Here is a 24982-nt window from a genome sequence, read left to right as displayed (position 1 = left end):
AGTATCAAGAACCTCCTTCAAAAGAACTCGAAGAACTCGAAGGTGTTCTAACTTAAATCTGAAATTAATCTCCTCTGAATCTGCAGAATTTGTCACTACAGTATCAGAATGTGCCAATTCCCCCTCAGAAGCCACTGAAGAATCATCCTCATCAGATAATTGAGACAAACTGACTAACACAGCTTTAGCGGAGTCAGCCTTACTAACATCAATATGTTTAGATTTCCTCTTTTGTTTACCAGAAATCTTTTGAAAAAGCTGATAAAGCTGCAGAAACAGCAGAAGTAATCTGCACAGCGAAATCCCCAGGGGGTTGAGAGGAACTGCAGGGAACTGCATGTGAAGTTTGGGAAGCTTGAGAGGAAAGCTGAGGCGTAGCTAGGATAACACTATCCTGAGAGACAGAAGGCTCAAGGAAACATCTTATCTTTAAACTTTTAAGTTTTATTTAAACATGAAGAGAAAAACTGTACAGGAGGTATTATCTTAGCCTCCAAATACAATAAGCATTTTTCAAATGTATCAACTTCAGTATTAGTGTCCATAATTGGGTATCAGTTCACAATTAACAATAAAATTTAAATGCCAAATTAAGTTTATTTATATGAAGCAATAAAACATAAATAAGCACTTAAAACCCTCAGCTCTGCTGAGGTCCTACCCCATCCAGAAGTTGCTATCCCATTAGCGCAAAAAACACATCCTTGTTAACGGAACAGCCCAAATTCACCTGCCACTGTAGACAGAAGAAAATGCAGCCTCCACACTCACCGCGGCAAAGTCCGAACTGAACAGAGAAGCCGAAAAACGAAAGTGCAGAGGAGCGGTCACGCGACCGTAATAAAAAACTTTTTTTTTTCTTTTTTTTTTCTTTTTTTTTTTTCGCCAAACAAAAACGGCACAAAAAGCAACAGCAGCACAGCAAAAGTGATTGGGCCAATAAGCTGAGCTGAAAAGCGATTGTAACAAGAAGTAAAACAAACACCTGTCAAACACTTCATACACTCTCCCATCTCTAAGCCCCCAATAAAAAAGTATGCCTCTTTTCACATAAAAGCAGTGCCCCTAAAACAGATTCAAATACTTTCCACAAGGATTTAACCCCTATAGTGATGGTACCTTCAAGCCTAGAAAGGAAAGCACTTACCTGTGGATCCTGCTCTGTCAGGCAGGAACTGTTTTCTGAGGTGTGGCATCTTCACCATATCTACCAGGGACCTATAGAAAAGAAAGAACAGAGTAAACAACTCTGGCTTTCTATAATAGGGGTAGCAATAATGTTAGAAGTTTAAGCAAAGACTCCCTCTCCATCGTCTAACTGCTAATAGCCACCATTACTCTTACTAAAGAGAGTGACATGGACACAGCATAGCCCCAATCCTTGCTTGCAGGGCAAAGTACCCATTAAAAGGATTAAAATCTTCAGACACGATCTTCGCCATCCTCCCGTGATCAAGGCAAAGAGAATGACTGGAGATTATGGGTAAGGGAAGTGATGCTTAACAGCTCTGCTGGGGTGCTCTTTGTCTCCTCCTGCTGACCAGGAGTGAATATCCCACTAGTAATTAGAATGTTTCGTGGACTCTTCATGCCATAGGAAAGAAAGCAAGCTTGTTGGTAAACAGGGTGATGGATAGATAGGCGGAAGTATGGTACATAATACATTATAAGTATCGCCTAGGGAGCATGAAACACTGGCATTGGCCCTGATTAAATTAATATTTCCTGTGCACTTTGCTCCGGTATAGTAACATTTGAGTAAACATTGGTTTAGCAATAAGTTTCAAAAGCAACAGAAAACAATCAAGAACTGTTTCTGGTAGACAGGATAAGAATACTGATACAATATAAAGGGACTGACATCAAACCATAGACAACTGTTTCTGTGCAACTCATAGTGCTATAAAGCGTTTTGAAATGGCCGACTGCTGGGGGCAGCTTAAATAGCATCAGCACACACACAAAAAAAAACAGGACAGAAACTTAATATAGAGATTTTTGTAGTTTCCTTAAGTTAAAATTTTGAAGGAACAGTTGTTTGGCCCTTGGGATTGGTGGCAGCTATAAACACCTCAGGTTATTTAAAGAGATAGAAAGGTCAAAAATGAAATGTGCATTTTTACTGTTTTTCTGCAGCATACGCACATATCCTGTGAGGGCACGTGCACCAGTATTTAAACACCACACATTCTCAGAGGGTCAGCAGTAGCCAATATGATACAAATGATCTATTCAGAAGCAATACAGACTACAGCCAGCTCTCTGAGCAAGCAAGCTGTTTGAATACTAGTGCACTGTCCCTCCCAGGATATGTGCGTATGCTGCTTAAAATCAGTAATAACTTTTACTAGAAGTATTTTTGTAATGTTTATTACAAAAATGGTTATATTTCAAATTGAAATGCACCCATGAACATTAAAACAGTGCTGAGGTCATGAACTCTTTTACTGTGATCTCATGAGATTTTACTTAACTCTCATGAGATTTCATAGTAAACTTCTTTAAACTAAATAGGGAAATAAGATGAGTGTGCACATAAGCTCGCTCCTTTCACTGTCCCGGGACAGGGATGCTGATTTGCTGCTTAGAAGTCCTTTACAATGGGATGTGGCTACTGAGGAACTTTTGAGGTAAAATATCTTTCTTTTTTACATAGAGATGTTCAGGTGATATTTTCTAGTCAACTTTTTACAGATATGCTGCATCACTTTCAAGTGTTTCAACATTTTGGTATCATGTCCCTTTAACTTGGAAGACAACAAATCAGCCCAACCCCTTTCAGAAGGCGCCAATGTTATGTTCAATGGACAAAATGAATAAAAAGCAAGGAAGCTCTGAGTGCTACTAAGGGAAATGAGCCAAGATAAGAACATTTTGTTAAAATTAGATTTCTGTTTATCTTAACTCCCTGCAGTAGAACTCACCAACGCAATAAACAGTGGGTGTTAATAAATAACCACTTTCCAAATATCATGCTCAAAAACAAACAAAAAAACAACAGAGTCCTTATTGAAACAGAACATGAGATGGATTTGAATGACTTTTCTCATAAACATGGCAACTGCTAATAACCAGACATGCAACTTATAATATCTCAGACACATAACCGTTCCATGGTTATTTAGAAGAAACATCTTTCCATTATAAACAAGTCAAAACTGCCTTAGATGGGTGAGCCTTGAGACCTTGAAGAATTGGTAATGTCTTCATTCAATAGACAGTGAACGATAATAGTATTAACGGGAGTAGAACCTTTGAGACAGGCTTGTGGAATGGGCAGTATCAAAATGGCTCCCTTAATTTTTTTGATAACGCTAGTGTAAATATACACAAAATCAAACATTAAGTATGAAAATAATTTGAAATCCACAAAGATAGTGAAATATAAAAAAGCAAAGAATTCTGAAACAGTGTTAGGTAAACACTGAGGAAATGGATAAAATATCACCTTACCCTGATGAAATAAAGTATTAGTGGAAAAAATGAATAAGGTATGTTGTATTCATTCTCCTAGCCAAAATAACGGCCAACAGAAAAAGTCTTCAATGTAAAGTTCTATAGGGATGCAGGTTGCAATGGATAAAGGTTACAGTTGGAAAAGCAGTGGATGTAGATACCTTACACACTTCATCCACAAATTCAGACAGACCAGTTTTCTTTTGATGGTGTCACTAGTGTCACCAAACCGTCATACTATAAGAAGAGGTAGGTAACACATGTAAGCTGAAAATCCCATGTCATATTAAGGGTATATACTGTATTTGTTTTGTTGGGAACTGAAATGAATGTAGTAACAGTCAGACTTAACAACTGAGTTATGTTGTAATTTTACCACACTCCTAAGCACAAAGCCAAGGGGTGAAAAATCTGGTAATTTAGACTCCAAACCTTAGGCAGGGACTAATATAATCGAACTGCAAACTGTTAATTCCTGGCACATGTACAATCTTTATGGCCAGAAGATAATCCTTTGTATACTGAAATGAATTTGTGAATCATTTGAACACTCTTTTTTGCTAAGCTAATGCCCTAATGTAGATACTAAAGAACTATTGTATGGTATTATCTTCACAATTAATCCTTTCAGGTCATCCTGAAAATTTTAAAGGACATAACTAGTAGTGAAGAGTTCTAATACTTTCACACACAAAAATAGGATTCTGCTAGTATCTATTGAACATGGACAAACGATTCTCCAGTGTTGCTCCATAGTCAAAGCCAAGGTGCTGGAATCTCTGGTCATGTGGACCCATCATCAACCAGGATAACCAATGCATCATCAACCAGGATAACTATAATATTGAGACACAAATACAACTGCTCGGTCATCTAAAAAGCCAGGCTGAAAGAGGAACATATGCTGTCTAGCCCTATGGCCATGAGTATCCTTTGATAGTCATTCAAGAATGAGTAGCCACCCAAAAGAAAAAAAACAGAGCACATGGGCATGAACGTGAAATACCTAGGAACACATGACAGAGACATGATGATATCATTAACATCAACCACAAATACATCACAAGAACTGTCAGAAAAACTAAAAGGTAGAGTGTATTAAAACAAATGCTCAATAATAAACTGACAAGGGAAAATAGACCCTCCCAGGAATCAATAAACAAATATAGCACTTTACTCCCCCCACTATAGATCCTATCACATCTGCTGCGCTCTGAAGGGAGCTCAAGGTCAAACACAAAAAACTAAATAAAGTTGGAAACCGTAAATCCGTAAGACAATGAAATAGAATGAAAGCGTGGAAAAGGGTGTGACTTATACCACCTGAGATGCTTTTGGTATTAGGCCAATTGTATTAGGCTATTAAGGTAAGCCAAGAAAATGTACAAGTGAATACAAAAATAAAAAAAAGATACACTTAAAGTGAATGTAAATTTTGATGCCAAAATGCCCGGTTTTTAAAACTTCGATTAAAAACAGGGGCACTTTAATTCATCAAAATTTTCATTTCACTCCTGTTGTGAAAAAAAACTTACCTTTTAATCTTCACAGCAGCTCCAGCTTCCTCCACCCGTTTCAAAGCCTCTTCCTCGGTCTAAAATGAGGCATCCGGCTTCATCCAATCACAGCAGTGAATTAGACACTGAATCCCCCGGGGGGGAAGCTGTGATTGGAGGATGACCTATCAATCATTTCTGACATCAGAAATGACTTGTGAGACCGGAGGTAGTTGGAGCTGCTGTGAAGTTTAAAAGGTAAGTTTTTTGTCACAACAGGAGTGAAATGTAAATTTTGATGAATTAAAGTGCCCCTGTTTTTAATCAAAGTTTTAAAAACCGGGCACTTTAGCATCAAAATTTACATTCACTTTAAAGGAAATATATCTACAAAATGTGAAAATACATTTATTTATTAAAATGAATTCTGGTAACCAATCCATTTAACGTTCCCTACACTTAGCTATAATATGGACATGATGAAGAAAATACATAAACATAGGTAAAAAAAATGACTGATGCTAAAATAATATGTTTTATACCTTCAGGGAAATATGTATCTGAAGGGTGGAAACAATATGTGGGAAGATAAACTAAAGACAAATATGTATAAAAACAAAACGGCACAATTTTTTGTTTTTATGGCATGTTATTTTCTTTTAAATGAACTGTTAGATAAGGTTCAAAGTCCATGACCATATTCAGAGCAGATACCTTGGACCTTACTATATTACTGTTTTAATTGTATTTTCCCTCAAATTCTGTCATCTAGTTCTCATTTCCTGTGCATGTCTGCATGTATCTCTCATGCCTCTGACCTTACCTCCTTCCGGGTGGAACGGCATACCGCTCCCACCGGGCTCAGCGCCACTGCCAGTCCAGGGTGCAGCTGGCAAGGGGTGCTGCGCAGGCAGCTGGTTGGCACCTAAGAGGAAGGTGAGGGCATTGTCACAGAAATAATATTTTTGTGTCTTCCAACAGCAAAGCAAAGATACATACACATTAAGCTGCTCAAAAGGAATGTTGTTAATAAATACTATCTACTATTTCAATAAAGTCATTCATGAAGGTGCTTTTCAAGGCATAAAAGAAAAAGCAGATATTCATAATGAGAGTTATTTTAAAAAGCAAAACAGAGATGGATTCAAATATTCTCAAAAATGTATTTTCACTTGATAACACAACTATGCTTCATATCAGAAATAAATACTTGGAAATTACCAAAAAATGAATAATGCCATATAAATCATAATGCTAAATATATAAGGAAAATATAACAAATCATCATAAATACTAAAAACAATATTTTATTTATGTCAAGGACTGTAATTAAACACAATAATGTATTCAGTTTATTTTATGGCAGTTGTCCATTGTGATACAAAATATCCAATTGATACCTAATCAGGAGTTAAAGGGATAGAAAAGTCAAAATTAAACTTGCCTGATTCAGACAGAGCATGCAATTTTAAGACACTTTTAAATTCACTTCTATTTTCAAATGTGCTTCATTTTCTTAGTATCTATTTTAAAAAAGAATATTCACATATCCTACGCTAGTGGGTGCTAGCTGCTGATTGGTGCCTGCATACATTTGTCTCTTGTGATTGGCTAATTAGATGTGATTAGCTAGCTGCCGGTGTTGCAATGATGTGCTTTCAGCAAAGGATAACAAAAGAATGAGGCAAATTAGATATTAGAAGTAAATTGGAAATTTGTTCAAAATTGTATGTTCTATCCAAATCATGAAAGAAAATGTTTGGGTTTCCTGTATCTTTAAAAGGGACACAGAAACATTTTTAATTATAAATTAGTGTGAGCAAAAGCGGAGGAAGGGGCTTCACAAAAATTTGGTTGTAAAATAAGTTCGGAAACGGAATATCAGAAATAAATTAGATATTGAATCACGGAAAACAACAGCCATGAAACAACCTGCTTAAAATAATCAGTTTTTGAAGATGTTAAAATCAAATCTTTTGAATGGTAATAAATTATTGTATGATGTGGTTTCATCATGTTCTTTAAAGGTTATGACTTTTATTATATTAAAAAATATAGAAATCTGGAAAGACCTCTTTTCTTTTCTTCTAAAAAAATGTGTATTTGCATTTAATTAGGAAAATTCTGTGTTTTTGAGAATACCTGAGTTGGTTTCACTCTAAGATTGTTTAATTAAAAATGATCTGCTTTCCATTTAAGCTTTAAAAAAAATAAGCTAAGCAAATAATCTGTTCATGCACTATTCACAGAGAGGCACTTATGTATATGAAGGCAGCTATATAGATAATTCTTACTGTATTAATAGTAACACTAAAGATTCAAAGATGTTGAGTTGCACAATTTTACATACTGTGACACTGACTATTACAACAGAAAAATAGGACAAGGGAATTATTATTTTGGAGAATTTGTCATTTGGTAAACAATATAGAATTGCAGGGTAAGGCCAGTAGAATGATTGGTTTTATAGGAAGAGGTATTTTCAGCAGAAAAGGTCCTAATGCCACTTTACAGATCCCTAGTTAGACCTCATCTTGAGTACTGCTTACGGTTCTAGAGGCCGAATCTCCAGAAGAAGATTCGGAATCTTTTCTAGGACTATTTAGATGATACATAGTCTAAAAAAAGATTAAAGTTGCTTTCACTAAAAGGAAAAAGATGATCATAATCTCAAGTTGAAGGGTTGTAGGAAAGGGGAGAAAGAATGTGGAAATATCTTCTGTACAGAAAGGGCTCCATGTACAAAGCAGCGAGAGCGGCTCCGAAGCCCTTGCGGGGCAGGTTAGCATATGCGAGCCCACTTCCCGCAATGTACGAAGCAGCGGTCATTAGAGCGCTGCTTCTTACACCCTACGCCACTTCTGAGGTGGCGAGGGAAAATCACAGAGAGCTTGCTCACTCTCTGTGATTGACAGCCCCTTCAGTCGCGCAAATAAAGGGGCGGGCATTAAACACTGCGATGTGTAATGGTACATACGGGCCAGTGGACGAACAGATCCGCTGCCCATATGTAGCGAAGGCGGGCAGACAGCTTTGCAAGTCAAGAAGCTGTCCGCCCGCCTGTTAGTACAAGGAGCCCAAAGAGTGGTTAATTCATGGAATAAACTTTCATTAGAGGTGGTAATGACAAAAACTCTGGAGGATTACAAGAATGTCTGGGATAAGCATAAGGCTACCCCACAGATGAATTAAAGGGACACTGAAGTCAAAATTAAAGTTTCATGATTCAGAAAGAGAATACAATTTTAAGAATTTACTTCCATGATCAAATATTGCGCAATCTTCTTTTATGCAGATTTTTTGAGGCAACAGCTCATACTGAGCATGAGCACAAGCTCACAGGGTATACGTATACTAGTCTGTGATTGGCTGATGTCTGTCACATGTTACAGGGGGGCTGGCAAATGGGAGAAAAAAATACATTTACCAGAAATAAAAATCTACTGCTATATTGAAATTCAGAGTGTTATTGCATTGTCTTTTTATTATACACTTGTTAATTATGCAATTATACTGTATTTAGTGGTCCTTTAAGCTCACACTTTATAGGATATATGGGCCCTTCTTGGGCCTATGTGTACAGTTAATACTATAGCATGATGTCCTTAACAACTCAAGCTTAAAGGGACAGTAAAGACAAAAAAAAATCTTTCATGATTTAAATAGGGCATGTAAGTTGAAAGCTAAATCTAGGAGGTTCATGTGCTAATTTCTTAGACCTTGAAGACTGCCTCTAATCGGAAAGCATTTTGACAGTTTTTCACCACTAGAGGGCGTTAGTTCATGTGTTTCATATAGATAACATTGAGCTCAGGCACGTGAAGCTCCTAGGATGCATGTCTGTCAAAAGAACTGAAATAAGGGGGCAGTTTGTAGAGGCATAGATACAAGGTAATCACAGAGGTAAAAAGTATATTATTATAACTGTGTTGGTTATGCAAAATTGGGTAATGGGTAATGAAGGGATTATCTACCTTTTTAAACAACAAAAGTTCTGATGTTTACTGTCCCTATAAGACTTCAATTTAACATTTTGTAGTCCATTGTTTCTCCTTCCGAGTGATCAAAGTTTCATGACTGTAATAACAGCCGGACTCACAAGAATATAATTAGCGTTATGGAATACACAGGGAAGTGGCAGAGTGGGTAGCTGTATAAAATCCCAAATAAGAGTTACTAAAATCAGAAATAGGGAATATATATATCTCAACAGCTTTGATATTTCACAAGCACACCACAGCTCCCACAGACAAAGATGGCTTATTTAGCCCCGGAGTATCAGTTTTTCAAAGCAGTTGTTCATTTAGAAATGTTTTCTTTTTAGATAAAGCAAAGATATTTTTGAGTATCCCATCCCTTTTATTTTGAAGAGGTTATTTCAGTGGAGATGGGGAAGAAAAATCCACACTTTCGTTAGTTTTTAACTTGTTACTGTAATAAAAATGTTCTAACCTGGTATAGGAAAACAAATCCATTAGAAACCAACTAACTAAATATTTTCTTATTTTTTTCTAAGAAGGAGATTAATACAATGCTGAGTTATGTTAGGAAGGAACATATTGTGTTGAATACTTACTACGTGGCCCAGCACCCGTGTCAAAGTAGGAAAAGAGGGAGTCCAGTTCATCGGGACAGAAAAGAGAGTCCCGGCGAAATTTACGCTCCAGGGTGGCAGCTATGAACAAAAAAAACAAAAAAAAGATATGCGTGAGATAAGTGCAATGGTATATAATGGTGTAAGTATTTACCAAAAATGTGCAGTTACAGTAGAAATGAAAGTTGGTTGGAAGAGAGAAAAATGCTAATCGGGCATTTTCTAACATTTGTTGTGTGCCGCAAAAAGCCAGTTAGGAGACAGTGGTTACTATGTACAGATACATCAATTATGTTTAGTTACAACTGTAAGTAGGAAACAGTGATTAGTCTCAGAGACAGATCTGTTAAGACCAGAACTAGTAGTAGATAACTATACTTTCCTATTTTGTATTGTATGATGTAGTGTTTTAACACAGCCATGAATATTCTCTTATTTTTGTGCATATTGTTCTGTGATGCGTAAGTTATATGATTCTGTCTACACAACTCTATAATTCCTTTAACACCAGGATGCTGTATAGTTATCTGCTCTTAAAGGGACAGTCTACTTTAATTTTTTAATTGTTTAAAAAGATTGATAACTCCTTAACTACCCATTATCCAGCTTTGCACAACTAACACTGTTATATTAATATACTTTATAACATTTAAACCTCTAAATTTCTGCCTGTTTCTAAGTCACTATAGACCGCCTCTTATCTCATTCATTTTTATTAGCTTTTCACAGCAAGACACTGCTAATTCGTGTGTGCCATATAGATAACATTGTGCTAACTCCCGTAGAGTTGTGCAAGAACCAGCACTAATTGGCTAATATGCAAGTCTGTAAATAGCACTGAGATAAGGGGGCAGTCTGTAGAGGCCTAGACACAAAGTAATCACAGAGGTAAAAAGTGTATTAATCTAACAGTGTTGGTTATAAAAAAAAACTGGGGATTGGGTAACTAAGGGATTATCTATCTTTTTAAACAATAACAGTTTTTGAGTAGACTGTCCCTTTAATAGTTTTGTTCATAACCAGGGTGCACTTCTTGTACACATTGTATAGTTTGAGGTACAAACTAAGAAATTAATCTGGCCCCTAGAATAGTTTGCCTTAAAATATCCATTTAAGGACCAAAAGGTGCCATAATTATTACACTGCTAATCTATTGGAGCAATTAACCCCTTAAGGACCAAGGACGTGCTATGTACGTCCTCAAAAAAACAACAGTTAAGGACCAAGGACATACATAGCACGTCCTCAGTGAAACTGAGCACTGGAAGTGATTGTGATCGCTTCCAGCTGCTCTCAGATTATTGCAGTGATGCCTCGATATTGAGGCATTGTGCAATACCCTTTAGGCACCTACCGATGAAGAGAGGGCCACTCTGTGGCCCTCTCTGCATCGGCCAGCAATGGTGCAGATCATTAGTGGCATGGGAGGGCTTGGAGGGAGCGGGAGGAGGTGCAGATAATTGGTGGCATGGGAGGGCTGGAGGAAGCGGGAGGAGGGCGGGAAGCCGGACTGAAGGGGGCGTGAAGGGGGGCGGGACCGCTATGCCACGCTACGACACCGGCACTGAGTCGGAAGGAGGGTGAAGGATGAGAGGGGGATCCTATGTAGGATCCGTGCCTTTAAAGGGATCTGGGAGGGGGGTATGTTTATGATGGGGGGCAGCTACACTACGGAAAATAGTGTTTTTTTTGGGTTTTTTTTTTTTTTAAATGACTATATTATTGCAAACTGGGTACTGGCACACAGCGGCCAGTACCTAAGATTGCGGCAAATAGGTAGAGGGGGGAGGGTTAGAGAGCTGTTTGAGGGGGCTCAGGAAGGTACGGTGGTAAGGTGGGATCCTTCACTGATGAAATTATAAAATATTTTTTTTTTTTACTTAAGATGGCGGTGACAATTGTGAGGTGGGGGAGGGAAGAGAGCTGTTTGAGAGGGATCAGGGGGTGGGATGTGTTATGTGGGATGCTGATCTCTACTACACTAAAGCTAAAATTAACCCTACAAGCTACCTAATTAACCCCTTCACTGCTGGGCATAATACAAGTGTGGTGCATAGCATGTAGTGGCATTTAGCCTAGATCAATACTGGGTTGTCTACTAAAAAAATATATACATGTCAAGGGATATTCAGGGATTCCTTACAGATATCAGTGTTACAATGTAACTATAGCTAATTTTGAAAAAAAATATGGTTTGGAAATAGCAAAGTGCTACTTTTATTTATTGCCCTATAACTTGCAAAGAAAGCAAAGAACATGTAAAACTCAGGACAAAATTTAGAAACTATTTAGCATGGGTGTTTTTTGGTGGTTGTAGATGTGTAACAGATTTTGAGGGTCAAAGTTAGAAAAAGTGTGTTGTTTTTTTTTAATTTTTTCATCATATTTTATAATTTTTTTATAGTAAATTATATGATGAAAATAATAGTGTCTTTAGAAAGTCCATTTAATGGCGAGAAAAACTGTATATAATATGTGTGGGTACAGTAAATGAGTAAGAGGAAAATTACAGCTAAACACAAACACTGCAGAAATGTAAAAATAGCCCTGGTCCTTAACGTGAAAGTCAACCATAGCGTTTTTTAAACCTTTAAAGGGAACTTTCATTCATGAACTATAAGATACTTCATGCAGAAAGTGCTTTTATTCGTTTCAACTGTTCGCCATTCTTAGCTGCTACAGCAGCCCACGGCAAAAAAATATTTTGCTAAGAGGTGACGTTTTCACCTCTTAGCAAATAGCCATGCGGTAAATCCTGCTCCCATGGGCGCCAAACCGGATTTACCGCACGGCTATTGGCTAAGAGGTGAAAACATCACCTCTTAGCAAAGATATTTTTTGGCCATGGGCTGCCGTAGCAGCTAAGAATGAATTAAAGTGCCCTTTATTTGTTTCAACAGTCAACCCTAGCATTTCAAAAACGCTATGGTTGACTTTCACTTTAACGGTAAGAAAATTGACAAATAGTCTGGTCACTAAGGGGTTAATGAATACAAAAATAATAAGATGACATAATATTAAAGCATAAGTCTGGGATATGTCTATGATTACACACCAAAGATGATATCATACCTGAGGAACGCATGGCAGGTGACGCACTTCCTGCATCGTGTCTGTACTTCCTGCGAGCCGAGGGCACTTTGGTGGTGCTGTTGTTGCGCTGACATTTCTTCATACTCCATCTCTGAGGTTTTCTTTCATTTTCTACTATGACGCTCCCCAACCTTTTCAAGAATTTTTTCTCAACATATTTGGCTTTAATCCAAGCCTCCTTTTCCTGTCTAAAGCATATATATCATAGGTTAAAAAAAAAATTCCAGACATTAAAAGAATAATTTTTAGCAGTTTATTTTTATTCCTTGCAATTTAATCAAGAACGAAGAATTTTTAAATATATGTTGACGCAAAGCAACAGACGTCTTGAAAGCAAAATATTAAAGGGACATTATTAAACTGTTGTGTACAACTACAAAAGAATAGTAACTACTCACTGTTTTATCATGGTCCTGCAGCTCTTCACAAATCAGTTTTCCTGTTTTAATAGCTTAAAAGTGCCAGATGATGAAGCTCCGCCTCTACATACCGGGCGCCGCCATCTTGAAACTCAAGTATTCTCACAGCTTGTGACAGAAGCAGTGCAATCATTTGCTTGGATTTAGTGTGCATGATACAGATACATTACATCATGTGCCCTTTACATTTTTGCATTTTTTTACAGTTACACAAAATATATTTAATAAAGCACTCAACAATAATAAAGAGCAATGCAGCCACAGCAAAAACGTACAGCTCCTGCTTTGTATCATGCACCCTAACCTGAAGCACTTTATACAGTTGTCAAAAACTTGATAACCTCATTGATATGTAAATGCAAACTGTTTTTGTCACAGGCTGTGAATACCTGAGCTCCAAGAAGGCGGCGTCCAGTATGAAGAGGCAGAGCTTCAGTATCTGGCACCTTTAAAGGGACAGTCTACACCAGAATTTTTATTGTTTAAAAAGATAATTACTTTATTACCCATTGCCCAGTTTTGCATAACCAACACAGTTATATTAATATATGTTTTACCTCTGTGATTACCTTACATCTAAGCCTCTGCAGACTGCCCCCTTATATCAGTGCTTTTGACAGACATGCAGTTTAGCCAATCAGTGCAGACTCCTAAATAACTCCACGGGAGTGAGCACAATGTTATCTATATGACACACATGAACTAGTACTGTCTAACTGTGAAAAACTTTCAAAATGCTCTGAGCTAAGAGGCGGTTTTCAACGGTTTAGAAATCAGTTTGAGCCTACCTAGGTTTAACTTTTCAAAAATACCACCAAGGGAAAAAAGCAAATTTAATGATAAAAGTAAATTGGAAAGTTATTTAAAATTGCATGCCCTATCTGAATCATGAAAGTTTAATTTTGACTAGACTGTCCCTTTAAGTCAATTAAAACAGGATAACTGATTTGAAAAGAGCTGCAGGAACAGGATGCAATGCAAGAACATAGTGAGTAGTTACTATTCTTTTACAGTTGTGCACAGCAGTTTAATGTCCCTTTAATAACAAACATATTTTTACATAGTTTTACCAAGACAACACACACATGAAATCTGCTGATCAATACAATCTGGGGGGAAAACTTTCATTCTACAAAGTGCACAGTTTGTCCAGTTTGGAACATAGGTTGTTGGGTTTTTTTTTGTTTTGTTTTTTTTTTAAAGGATTTTTAGGAAATGTGTCCAAATTGCCAGACTAAGAATGCGGCGAGTTACTTCCATGTTTACAAACAATTTAAGGGGATAGTAAAGTCATAATTAAACATCCATGATTTAGATTGAACATACAATTTTAATCAAAAGTCCAATTGGCGTCTATTACCAAATTTGTTTAATTAGGATCTTGTAATCCTTTGTGAAGGAGCAACAACGCTCTACTGGGAGTTAGCTGAACAATTTGGCTGAGTCAATGACAAAAGGCATATATGTGCATCCACCAATCAGCAGATAGCTCTCAATAGTGCACTGAAGCTCCTGAGACAACCTAGGTATGCTCTTTAACAAAGGATACCAAGAGGACAAAGTTAATTTGATAATAGAAGTCAATTGGAAAGTGTGTTTTATTTAAATGGCATTCTCTGAGTCATGAAAGTTTAATTTTTATTTTAGTGTCCCTTTAATTAGATAAACTATATGAATAAGTTAAAGGGACATTAATTTCAAAATGTAATACCCTATAAAATATTACATAATGAACAGTAAAACATAATTATTTATTTTTCCTATAATATAGCTTTTATAATTCTATTTTCTTAATACAGAGGCTGTAATGCATACTGCAGGGTCCAAAGCCTTGTGTTAGCCTTGACAAGTCCTCACGGGAGCATTTCAGCGAATTCAAAAATCTACAATTTTCAGAGCTAAATTCCATGAAAAGGGGAGAAAATAAATAATGAAAGCATATTTCAAAGTGATTTTACTACATATAACTAAACATTTTCTATAAAAAAAAAAACAATGTTCTTTAACAAGAAAAGGCCGTTGTGAAACTCATCTCTGAAAGGGTCTCCATAAAGGATGTGCAAAACAAGATCTCCAACAGCTAATACAGAGAAGATCATTACATACCGAGAGCAACCACACGTTGGCTTTTTCAGGCCCTGTTGTTCACATTTTGCCTCATAGATTTGGTTAATGGTGCTGTTTCCCAGCTCGCACATCAGCTACAATAGATAAAGAAATTATGTCTTTAAAAAAGAAAAACAAAGAATGTAATGTCATTATTATAGACATTAGCTACACACAGAACCAATATGCAGAAACAAAAGGGAATATGAACTTAAAGGGACAATCTTATTTTAAAATGAAATACAGATACTTTACCTGCGGGTTACAGGAAGGGGGGTGCGCTGTGGCTGATGCGGGTTACAGGGAGGGTGGCCGACTTACCGGGGTGTGCTGTGGCTGATGCGGGTTACCTGGAGGTGGGCTGACTTACCGGGGAGCGCTGTGGCTGATGCGGGTTACAGGGAGGGGGCCGACTTACCGGGGAGCGCTGTGGCTGATGCGGGTTACAGGGAGGGGGGTGCGCTGGGACTTATGTGGGTTGGGGGCTGATGGTGGTTACAGGCAGTGCGTATGATGTTAAAGGGGGTGCTTATTGGGGGGGTTACAGTGGGAACTGATGGGACTTATGTAGGTTACAGAGGGGGGCTTATGGGGGTTACAGGGGGTGCAGGGTTACAGTGGGAGCTGATGGGGCTTATGTAGGTTACAGAGGGGGGCTTATATGGGTTACCGGGCGTGCGGGGTTACAGTGGGAGCTGATGGGGCTTATGTAGGTTACAGAGGGGGGCTTATGGGGGTTACAGGGGGTGCTGACGTGAAAATAAATCGCGATTAAATCGCAATTTCCCCCCCATATCACCCAGCCCTACTTTCATCTACTTTCAACTAAGAATACCAAGAGAACAAAGCAAAATTGGTGATAAAAGTAAATTAGAAAGTTGTCTAAAATTACATGCCCTATTTAAATCATGAAAGATTTCATACCTATCTAACCCCCTGATGCGTAAGCAACTTAGAAATAGGAAAGCCTCTACAACTTTCCAAAGTATAAATGCATAAAATCAAAAAGTGCGCTAGAAAAGCAACAGCATCAACCAGAATGTAATAAAAAAAAAAATACAATTGTTAAACAACTTTCTAATTTACTTCTATTATCTAATATGCTTCATTCCCTTGATATAATTTGCTGAAAAGCATATCTAGATAGGCTCAGTAGCTGCTGATTGGTAGCTGCACATAGATGCCTTGTGTGATTGGCTCACCCATGTGCATTGCTATTTCTTCAAAAAAGGATATCTGAAGAATGAAGCAAATCAGATAATAGAAGTAAATTGGAAAGTTGTTTAAAATTATACCTTTAAGAATTTAATAACACTGAGGGTGAAAACATTTTTCACAAAAAGGGAAACAAAATGATCTCATGAAGGAAAGTAGCAGTTTCATGACTAATTTGAAGAATTACTTCTTTGTAGAAAGGGTGGTCACTGGTTTATTAATGGAATAAACTTTCATTAGAGTTGGTCAGGGCAAAAACTGTAATGGATTTCAAGGGTGTCTGACATATGCAAATGGAAATAATAAAAAATTATTAACTGATTAAGCTTGTAGTTGGTTAAGTTAGTAGTGATAACCATGTTATGGGTATCTCAAATTGATAGCTAATAGTCAAACAGTATTAAAATATAGAGTCAGTTAAAGGGACAGTCAACACCAGAATTGTTGTTGTTTGAAAAGAAAGATAATTCCTTTATTACCTATTTCCCAGTTTTGCATAACCAACACAGTTTTAATAATACACATTTTACCTCTGTAATTACCTTGTATCTAAGCTTCTGCTGACTGCCCCCTTATTTCAGATCTTTTGACAGACTTGCATTTTAGCCAATCAGTGCTCACTCCTAGGTCACTTCACGTGCATGAGCTCAATGTTATCTATATGAAACACATGAACTAATGCCCTCTAGTGGTCAAAATGCATTCAGATTAGAGGCAGTCTTCAAGGTCTAAGAAATTAGCACATGAACCTCCTAGGTTTAGCTTTCAACTAAGAATACCAAGAGAACAAAGCAAAATTGGTGATAAATGTAAATTGTGAAGTTGTTTAAAATTACATGCCCTATTTAAATCATGAAAGTTTTTTTTGGACTTGACTGTCCCTTTAAGGAGCATAGGATTATACATCTCTTTGCAACACCCATAATGCATCAAATTATATTAAATGTTATGTTACTATATTTAATTATATAATTCTTATAACTAAAGACAACAGAGGCTTGCAATTTGCTAGTTGCCAATGTGGCCCTCTATTGAGGTTGCCCTCCTATTCTAAATAATAAGCTAACTGGTTATATTGTGTTGCTCTTAAAAAAATAGAAAAAAAAGTGGAGAACCAGGTTTGTTTTAATTAAACTATGAAGAAAAAAAATCAGCATGTAATTTAAACACTTATAGAAGCTAGGTAACATAACATATGCAAGGAATCTAGTTCATGTATTGACTAGTGGTAGCAAGTGAATGAGTGACAGTGGCTCACCTTTAGCAATTCCGGTTCCCAGGAATCCAATGTCAAGGACCGAACTTTAGAGAAGTGTACACCCAAACTCCTAGAAAACATAGGTAGGAACTTCACAAACCACAGGAGTTTATCATCAAACAGACTCCTATCACCCTCACCCCAGCCCTTCTGCTACTCTTTAAAAGGTCCTGCTGAATCTGCCACTATGTGCTGGTATGATAGTGTTAGCCTGCCTATGTATCATGTAGCTATTTTCTTATACAAAACATAATTACCATAATTATTTGGGATCTATTATAAGTTAAAAGTGTAGCATTTCTTTTACATCAATGTTTCTCAACCGTGGTCCTCACATACCCCAACAGAGCATAGGTGAAGTAATCAGCTGATCAGTAACCATGGTTACTAACCTGCTCTCACCCATCAGCTGATTATTTCACCTGTGCTCTAGTTCAGCTATAAGGAAATCCTGGCCTGTTGGGGGTACTTGAGGACCGCAGTTGAGAAACACTGTTTTACATCATGTTTTTATGTGTTGGCTGTACACAGTAATCCCTATCCATCTGCTAACTACACACAGTGCACCCCTGCTAAGAGTATACTGTGCATCTTACATTTACACAATATGCACTACTACACAAGAAGCCTGAGGCATGGTGTTATACCTGTGAATCCCAGAGCATTCTATGCAAAGGGTTATACCCAGATTGATGCTGGCCCAGCGGGGATCCGTCTGCCCACAATCACAGCATTGGTCATTCCCTGCAATACTTTGCACCCTCTGTAGGATGGTCTCCCCTTTCACACTACGTTCCCGTGAATCACTAGCAGAGTCTATGCTACTCGTAGAGGGGGAAGCCGTCCTGTCGAGCCTCTGAACAAAACAAATAACAACAAACACATTCGGTTGAAGTGCGATTGCTAGAAACATAGGATCAGGTTGAGAAGGCTTATGGAATGTTACAGTTAGGATTCTACAAGTACTAAAAGTGTTTGGGCCACATTACAAGTGGCACATTATTTAACACTCGCGCTTTGAGTGTTAATTGTGCTAGAAGTAAGCTTTTTTGAAATATTTACAGTAAATACACAGTATAATACTTTATTAAATATGAATATTGCATAAAAATTATGTTTCATGTTTTCATCTACTTCACTGCAAAGGGCTACACAATGCACTTATATATTTACGTTTTATATATATATATATATATATATATATATATATATATATATATATATATATATATGTGTCTATATGTGTGTACTTCTATATGTGTGTACATATGTATTTATGTGTTTATATGTGTATATATGTCTGTAAATACAAATATACACATATAAATATATGAATACATGTGTACACACATATAAACATACATATTTAGAGACATATATATATATATATATATATATGTATCTCAATGTTAAAGCCCTTTTACTGACTTTTTTTTTTCTTACACCTGAGACCTCATATCTTTTAGCCCTTATAACTTTTTTGTGCAATTTTTTAAAATATTTTTTTTATTAAATAGCGTTATTATTACGCAAGGATTTACCAACACTAAAAATAAAAATTTGTTTCAGTCATCATTTCCTAAGGAACTATACACATTATTTTGGGGGAAATTGGGGATATTTTTTTCATTAACCAGAGGTCTGACTTGTGGTAGCATTAATCAGCCACTAGTAATTGCTGGTTAATTAACTTGCACTCATAAAAGGGCGAATTTGCCCCTTTACAGGTGCACTTTAAATTAGCGCATTACTTGCAATCTGGCACAAAATGTTAAATTAGACATAGTAAACAAATATTGTGATGTACTTTATTTTATTTTTCTGCATTCCTGTAATTTAAATCTGAAAATCCAGAGAGGGTGGATAACATTCTACAGGCTTCCGAACGCTCTGCAACATTCTACACAGCGATTGCTTGATCAGTGCAGGAGTTCATATAGCTGTTCCTTACTATCCACAAAAAACATAATTTATGCTTACCAGATAAATTCCTTTCCTTCCTGACAGGGAGAGTCCAAAACTTCATTCCTTACTGTTGGGAAATACAACACCTGGCCACCAAAATGAGGCAAAGACACCCTAGCCAAAGGCTTAAATATCCCTCCCACTTCCCCTATCCCCCAGTCATTCTGTCAAAGGAACAAGGAAAAGTAGGAGAAACATCAGGGTATAAAGGTGCCAGAAGAAATATAATTAAAAAAGGAGCCGCCCAACAAAAATAAATTTCAGGCGGGGTCGTGGACTCTCCCTGCCAGGAAGGAAAGAAATATATCTGGTAAGCATAAATTATGTTTTCCTTCCATAAGGCAGGGAGAGTCCACAACTTTATTCCTTACTGTTGGGAAAACTATACCCAAGCTCCAGAGGACACTGAAAGAATAACAGGAGGGAACAAAAAAGAGGCAGACCCTATTCTGAGGGCACAACAGTCTGCAAAACTTTTCTCCCAAAAGCTGCATTAGCCAAAGCAAACACAACACATTTGTAAAATTTAGATAAAGTGTGTAAGGAGGACCAGGTAGCCGCCTTACAAATCTGATCCATAGAGGCTTCATTCTTAAAAGCCCAGGAGGTAGCCACTGCTCTAGTGGAATAAGCCGTTATCCTCTCAGGAGGCTGACACCCCGCTGTCTCATAAGCTAAGCAGATGACACTCCTCAACCAGAAAGATAGGGAAGTCATAGTAGCCTTCTGCCCCTTACACTTCCCCGTATAGATGACAAAGAGGAAGATTGTCTGAATTCATTAGTAGCCTGAAGATAGAACTTTGCTGAAGAAGGATTAGGACACAAAGGAACAACAATTTCTTGATTAATGTTATGATCCGACACCACCTTAGGGAGGAACCCTAATTTAGTATATAAAACCGCCTTATCAGCATGGAAAATAAGAAAAGGGGGATCACATTGCAAAGCAGAAATCTCAGAAACTCTGCGCGCAGAGGCAATAGCCAACAAAAAAGAACCTTCCAAGATAACAATTTAATGTCGCCAGTATGCATAGGCTCAAATGGAGCCTGCTGCAAAACACTAAGAACAAGATTGAGGCTCCAAAGCGGATCCCCAGATCTAAACACAGGTCTGATCCTAGTCAGAGCCTTAACAAAGGACTGCACATCTGGAAGCTCAGCCAATCTCTTGTGCAGTAACACTGACAGGGCCGATATCTGTCCCTTCAGGGAACTAGCAGATAGACCCTTCTCCAGTCCATCCTGGAGAAAGGACAACATTCTGGCAACCTTAACCTTATGCCAGGAAAAGCCACGCTCTTCACACCAGTACAAGTCCTCCACACTTTATGGTAGATACGACAAGTAACTGGCTTACGAGCTTGAACCAGAGTGTCGATAACACTCTCAGAAAACCCTCTCTTGGCTAAGACTAAGCATTTAATCTCCACGCAGTCAGCCTCAGAGAATCTAGATTTTTAAGAACGAAGGGACCCTGTATCAGCAGATCTCTGAGACAAGGTAACCTCCACTGAGGAGATGAGGACATACCCACTAGATCCGCAAACCACGTCCTTTCCGGCCACGATGGAGCAATCAGAATCTGCTTGATGCGAGCCACCACACGAGGGAGAAAGCGGTAATGGAGGAAAAAGATATAGGAGTCTGAACCTCCATGGTACTGATAGGGCATCTCGACCTTGACCCGTATCTGGGTATCTTGGTATTGAGGCAGGATGCCATTAAAGCTATCTCTGGTGTCCCCCACTTGCTTTAAATCTCTTTAAACACCTCAGGGTGGAGAGACCATTCCCCTGGGTGAAATGATTGCCTGCTTAAGGAAGTCCGCTTCCCAGTTGTTCACACACGGAATGTGGATCGCTGACAGCGTACATCAGTGAGTCTGCACCCACTCTAGTATCTGAGATACTTCTCTCATCACCAAGGGACTTCTTGTTCCCCCCGATGGTTGATGTAGGCAACCAAGGTTAAATTGTCGGATAAACTGAGATGAACCCAAAAGGGGCCAAGCCTTCAAGGCATTGAAGATTGCCCGGAGTTCCAATATATTGATCGGAAGGGAGGACTCCTCCTGAGTCCACAGCCCTTGTGCTTTCTTGGCACCCCAAACGGCTCCCCAGTCAGAAAGGCTTGTGTCCATAGTCACAATCTCCCAGGATGGTCTCAAGAAGCACTTGCCTTGGGACAGATCTGGACAGAGCCACCAAGAGAGCGAGTCTCTTGACAGGTTATCCAGCACAATCTGTTGAGACAGATCTTAATGGTTGTTGTTCCATTGTCTCAGCATGCAAAGTTGTAATGCTCTGAGATGGAATCTGGCAAAGGGAATGATGTCCATACAGGACACCATGAGTCCAATCCCCTCCATACACTGGGCCACTGAGGGTCTCAAGGAGGCCTGGAGGGCAAGACATGCAGTAGTTAACTTGCAACGTCTCTGATCTGTGAGAAATATTCTCATGGATATGGAGTCTATTATTGTCCCCAGGAAATTCACCCATGTACTTGGAGTAAGAGAACTCTTTTCCAAGTTTATCTTCCATCCATCTGATCGAAGAAGACTGAGAAGGGACTCTGAGTGTTCTTCCGTTAGACAAAAAGATGGTGCCTGTACTAAGATATTGTCCAGGTAATGCACTACTGCAATACCTCTTGTTCTGGCAATGGCTAGAAGAGCCCCCAGAACCTTCAAAAATATCCTTGGAGCAGTAGCTAGGCCAAATGGAAGAGCTATGAGCTGGAAGTGCTGGTCAAGAAAGGCAAACCTCAGGAACTTAAAATGTTCCCTGTGTATCGGAATGTGTAGGTATGCATCCATCAGGTCTATGGTGGTCATAAACTGTCCCTCCTGAACCAGAGGAAGGATTGACCGTATGGTCTCCATCTTGACAGAGGGAACACTCAGAAACTTGTTTAGGCACTTTGGGTCCAGAATTAGATGAAAATGTCCCTCCTTTTTTGGAACCACAAAAAGGTTTAAATAAAACCCCAAACCTCATCTGCTGTAGGTACCGGGACAATTACCGATTGTCTGCAGGAAAAAAAGCCCCCTCCAGATGGAGGATAAGTTGAGCCGCGGGGAACTGCATGTGGAGCAGGTAGTGTAGAAAGGGTAGTTATCTCTCGGGACACAGATTCCTGAGAGGTAGACGGCTCAGAGGGGCTAATAGCGCTATAAGTATTAGCAGGCTTGTCTCCCTTCTTAGACTTTAGAACAGTGCTTAGGTAAATGGATCAAAATTGAGCAGGCGGGCAAACCACGGCCCCTCACAATATAAACATAAATTATAAATCAGGACAAAAGGAGTGGAACCTTATAATGTTGTAACAGAGGCTCCCATAGCTAAGATATATCCAAAGAAGGATCAAAATTGAGCAGGCGGGCAAACCACGGCCCCTCACAATATAAACATAAATTATAAATCAGGACAAAAGGAGTGGAACCTTATAATGTTGTAACAGAGGCTCCCATAGCTAAGATATATCCAAAGAAGAACGCTTTCATAAAAAAAAAAGCGACACCTTTATAATCCCAATGGCTGGGGCACTCACCACCTCCTAGACCCAGACAGCTAACAGTGAAAACGCTCTTCTTAGGAGTGATGTCCACAGCAGGATCGTAGGAAAATTAAAAGACCACGTCTGGTCACGTGGTGCATAGGACAGGACATCCCCTGCTATGAAAAAGGCGCTAAGCTATTATGATCTGAGCAACACTCAAAAACGAAAGTGAAACCTATTTGTTCCAAGCCAAAAGCACACAGTCTATGAGCCCAAAAACAGCAGTTATAAATAACCCCTAGGTGTTCAAATAATCTCCCTGAAGGAGATATTAACCCTTGATCCTATTGAGGCATAAAGGAGCCACACTGTGACCCTGTATAGCAAAAGTGTATATATAAAATGGTCTTACCCTCCAGGACCCATGTTGTGGAACAGGCACAGCCTCTCACGTGTGACAGTCTTGCAGCGACGCTCTGATATGGAGTTGAGAGTATAACAGCAAGCAGTGAAACTCGTCAACACTGATTGCTCAGGAGCCTGGATGGGTTCGCAGAAACACTTTCCCTGCATCTCCAGACTCTAACTTTCATCAATACTCTCACTGAGAGGTTAACATGATTACTTAAAACTTCAGTTCTTTCTTAAAGGGAACATACCCATCACAGGACTATCCAAATCTTATGACACTTCTCTGCCACCTCCTATAGTGACGAAAGGCAAAGAATGACTGGGGGATAAGGGAAGTGGGAAGGATATTTAAGCCTATGGCTGGGATGTCTTTGCCTTCTCCTGGTGGCCAGGTGTTATATTTCCCAACAGTAAGAAATGAAGTTGTGGATTCTCCCTGCCTTATGGAAGGAAAGTAAATTAAGATAAACGTATTCAAACAGTTAAAAAATTATAGTTTTAAATGTCTTCAAACAATTATTTTGCATGTAGAACTTCTGTAAAGCAGTGGTTAATGAGACAAATGTGCTCACCTCTATATAATAATTATCTGGCGTCTCCCGGTACGCAGATGCTATACTCGCTTGTACAGCCTGTATCCAGGCCTGCCTGAGCTTCTCAGAATCCGCCTGAAGCATACAGCTCCTATAACACACAGAAATGAGTCAGCCATTAAACTCTCATGATAGGTATGTCATTATTTGCAGTTTAGATGTGAATATTATTGTGTATACATAAATATATATTTAAAATTAGTTATTAGATAGAGATTAGAAAGAATATCTCTTTTACATGATGAGATATCAGCTGAGTTGATTTTGTAATCAGTAATACATAAATACAGCTGAAAACTGCAGTAAGTAAAACCATGTATAGGTGGCGCTAGAACACTTCTGTTGCTTAAAGGAGTTGAAAAGAAAACGTTGCATTGGAAGCAGAGGATGTTCCAGGTTGAATGCATTCAGCCGTCAGCTTGATGCTCCCTCCAGATGGTTTTAAAGCACTTCCAAAGGCCGAATGGCAATTAAGCCATAAAAAGTTTAGAAGCCAGAGTATAGGACGCAGATGCACCCAGAAGCATTCATTATTGATGTATTAATGTGCACAACTTCCTAAAGTAATGTCTGTGAGCAGAAGGCTGGATAGTGAGTGAATTAGATGAGTCATGCATGTACTCTTGGGTTCATGACCGCTTAATTCATTAATTCCTCTACAGCTATTGCAAATGCCTGCAGTCTACTAACCCTACATGATCTGGTTATCAGATACGCACATGGGTATATTGTCACTTACACATATGCAACAGTTACAGATTGTGAGAAGGTTTAGCAGGTAATCATAGATTTTATTCATTTTCACTTCAAGACAAAAAACACTGCAATGTCTTCAGCTAATATATTCGATAATGCATTGCTTTCAAATGGT

The 24982-nt window shown here is 38.4% G+C and overlaps 1 protein-coding gene across 1 annotated transcript in view; it reads right to left on the bottom strand.

Moving 5' to 3' along the window:
* The window catches only part of ACAP3 (ArfGAP with coiled-coil, ankyrin repeat and PH domains 3), a 302744-nt gene that overhangs the window by 28355 nt on the left and 249407 nt on the right, over positions 1-24982 (bottom strand). Inside the window, 7 exon segments of the mRNA XM_053690978.1 lie at positions 5776-5877; positions 9529-9627; positions 12619-12827; positions 15165-15259; positions 17638-17707; positions 18285-18493; positions 24091-24202. Coding sequence (XP_053546953.1) covers positions 5776-5877; positions 9529-9627; positions 12619-12827; positions 15165-15259; positions 17638-17707; positions 18285-18493; positions 24091-24202 — 896 coding nt within the window.

This window comes from Bombina bombina, chromosome 8 (assembly GCF_027579735.1).
Source record: "Bombina bombina isolate aBomBom1 chromosome 8, aBomBom1.pri, whole genome shotgun sequence".
NCBI lineage: Eukaryota > Metazoa > Chordata > Amphibia > Anura > Bombinatoridae > Bombina > Bombina bombina.
This window is presented reverse-complemented; position numbering and strand designations above follow the sequence as displayed.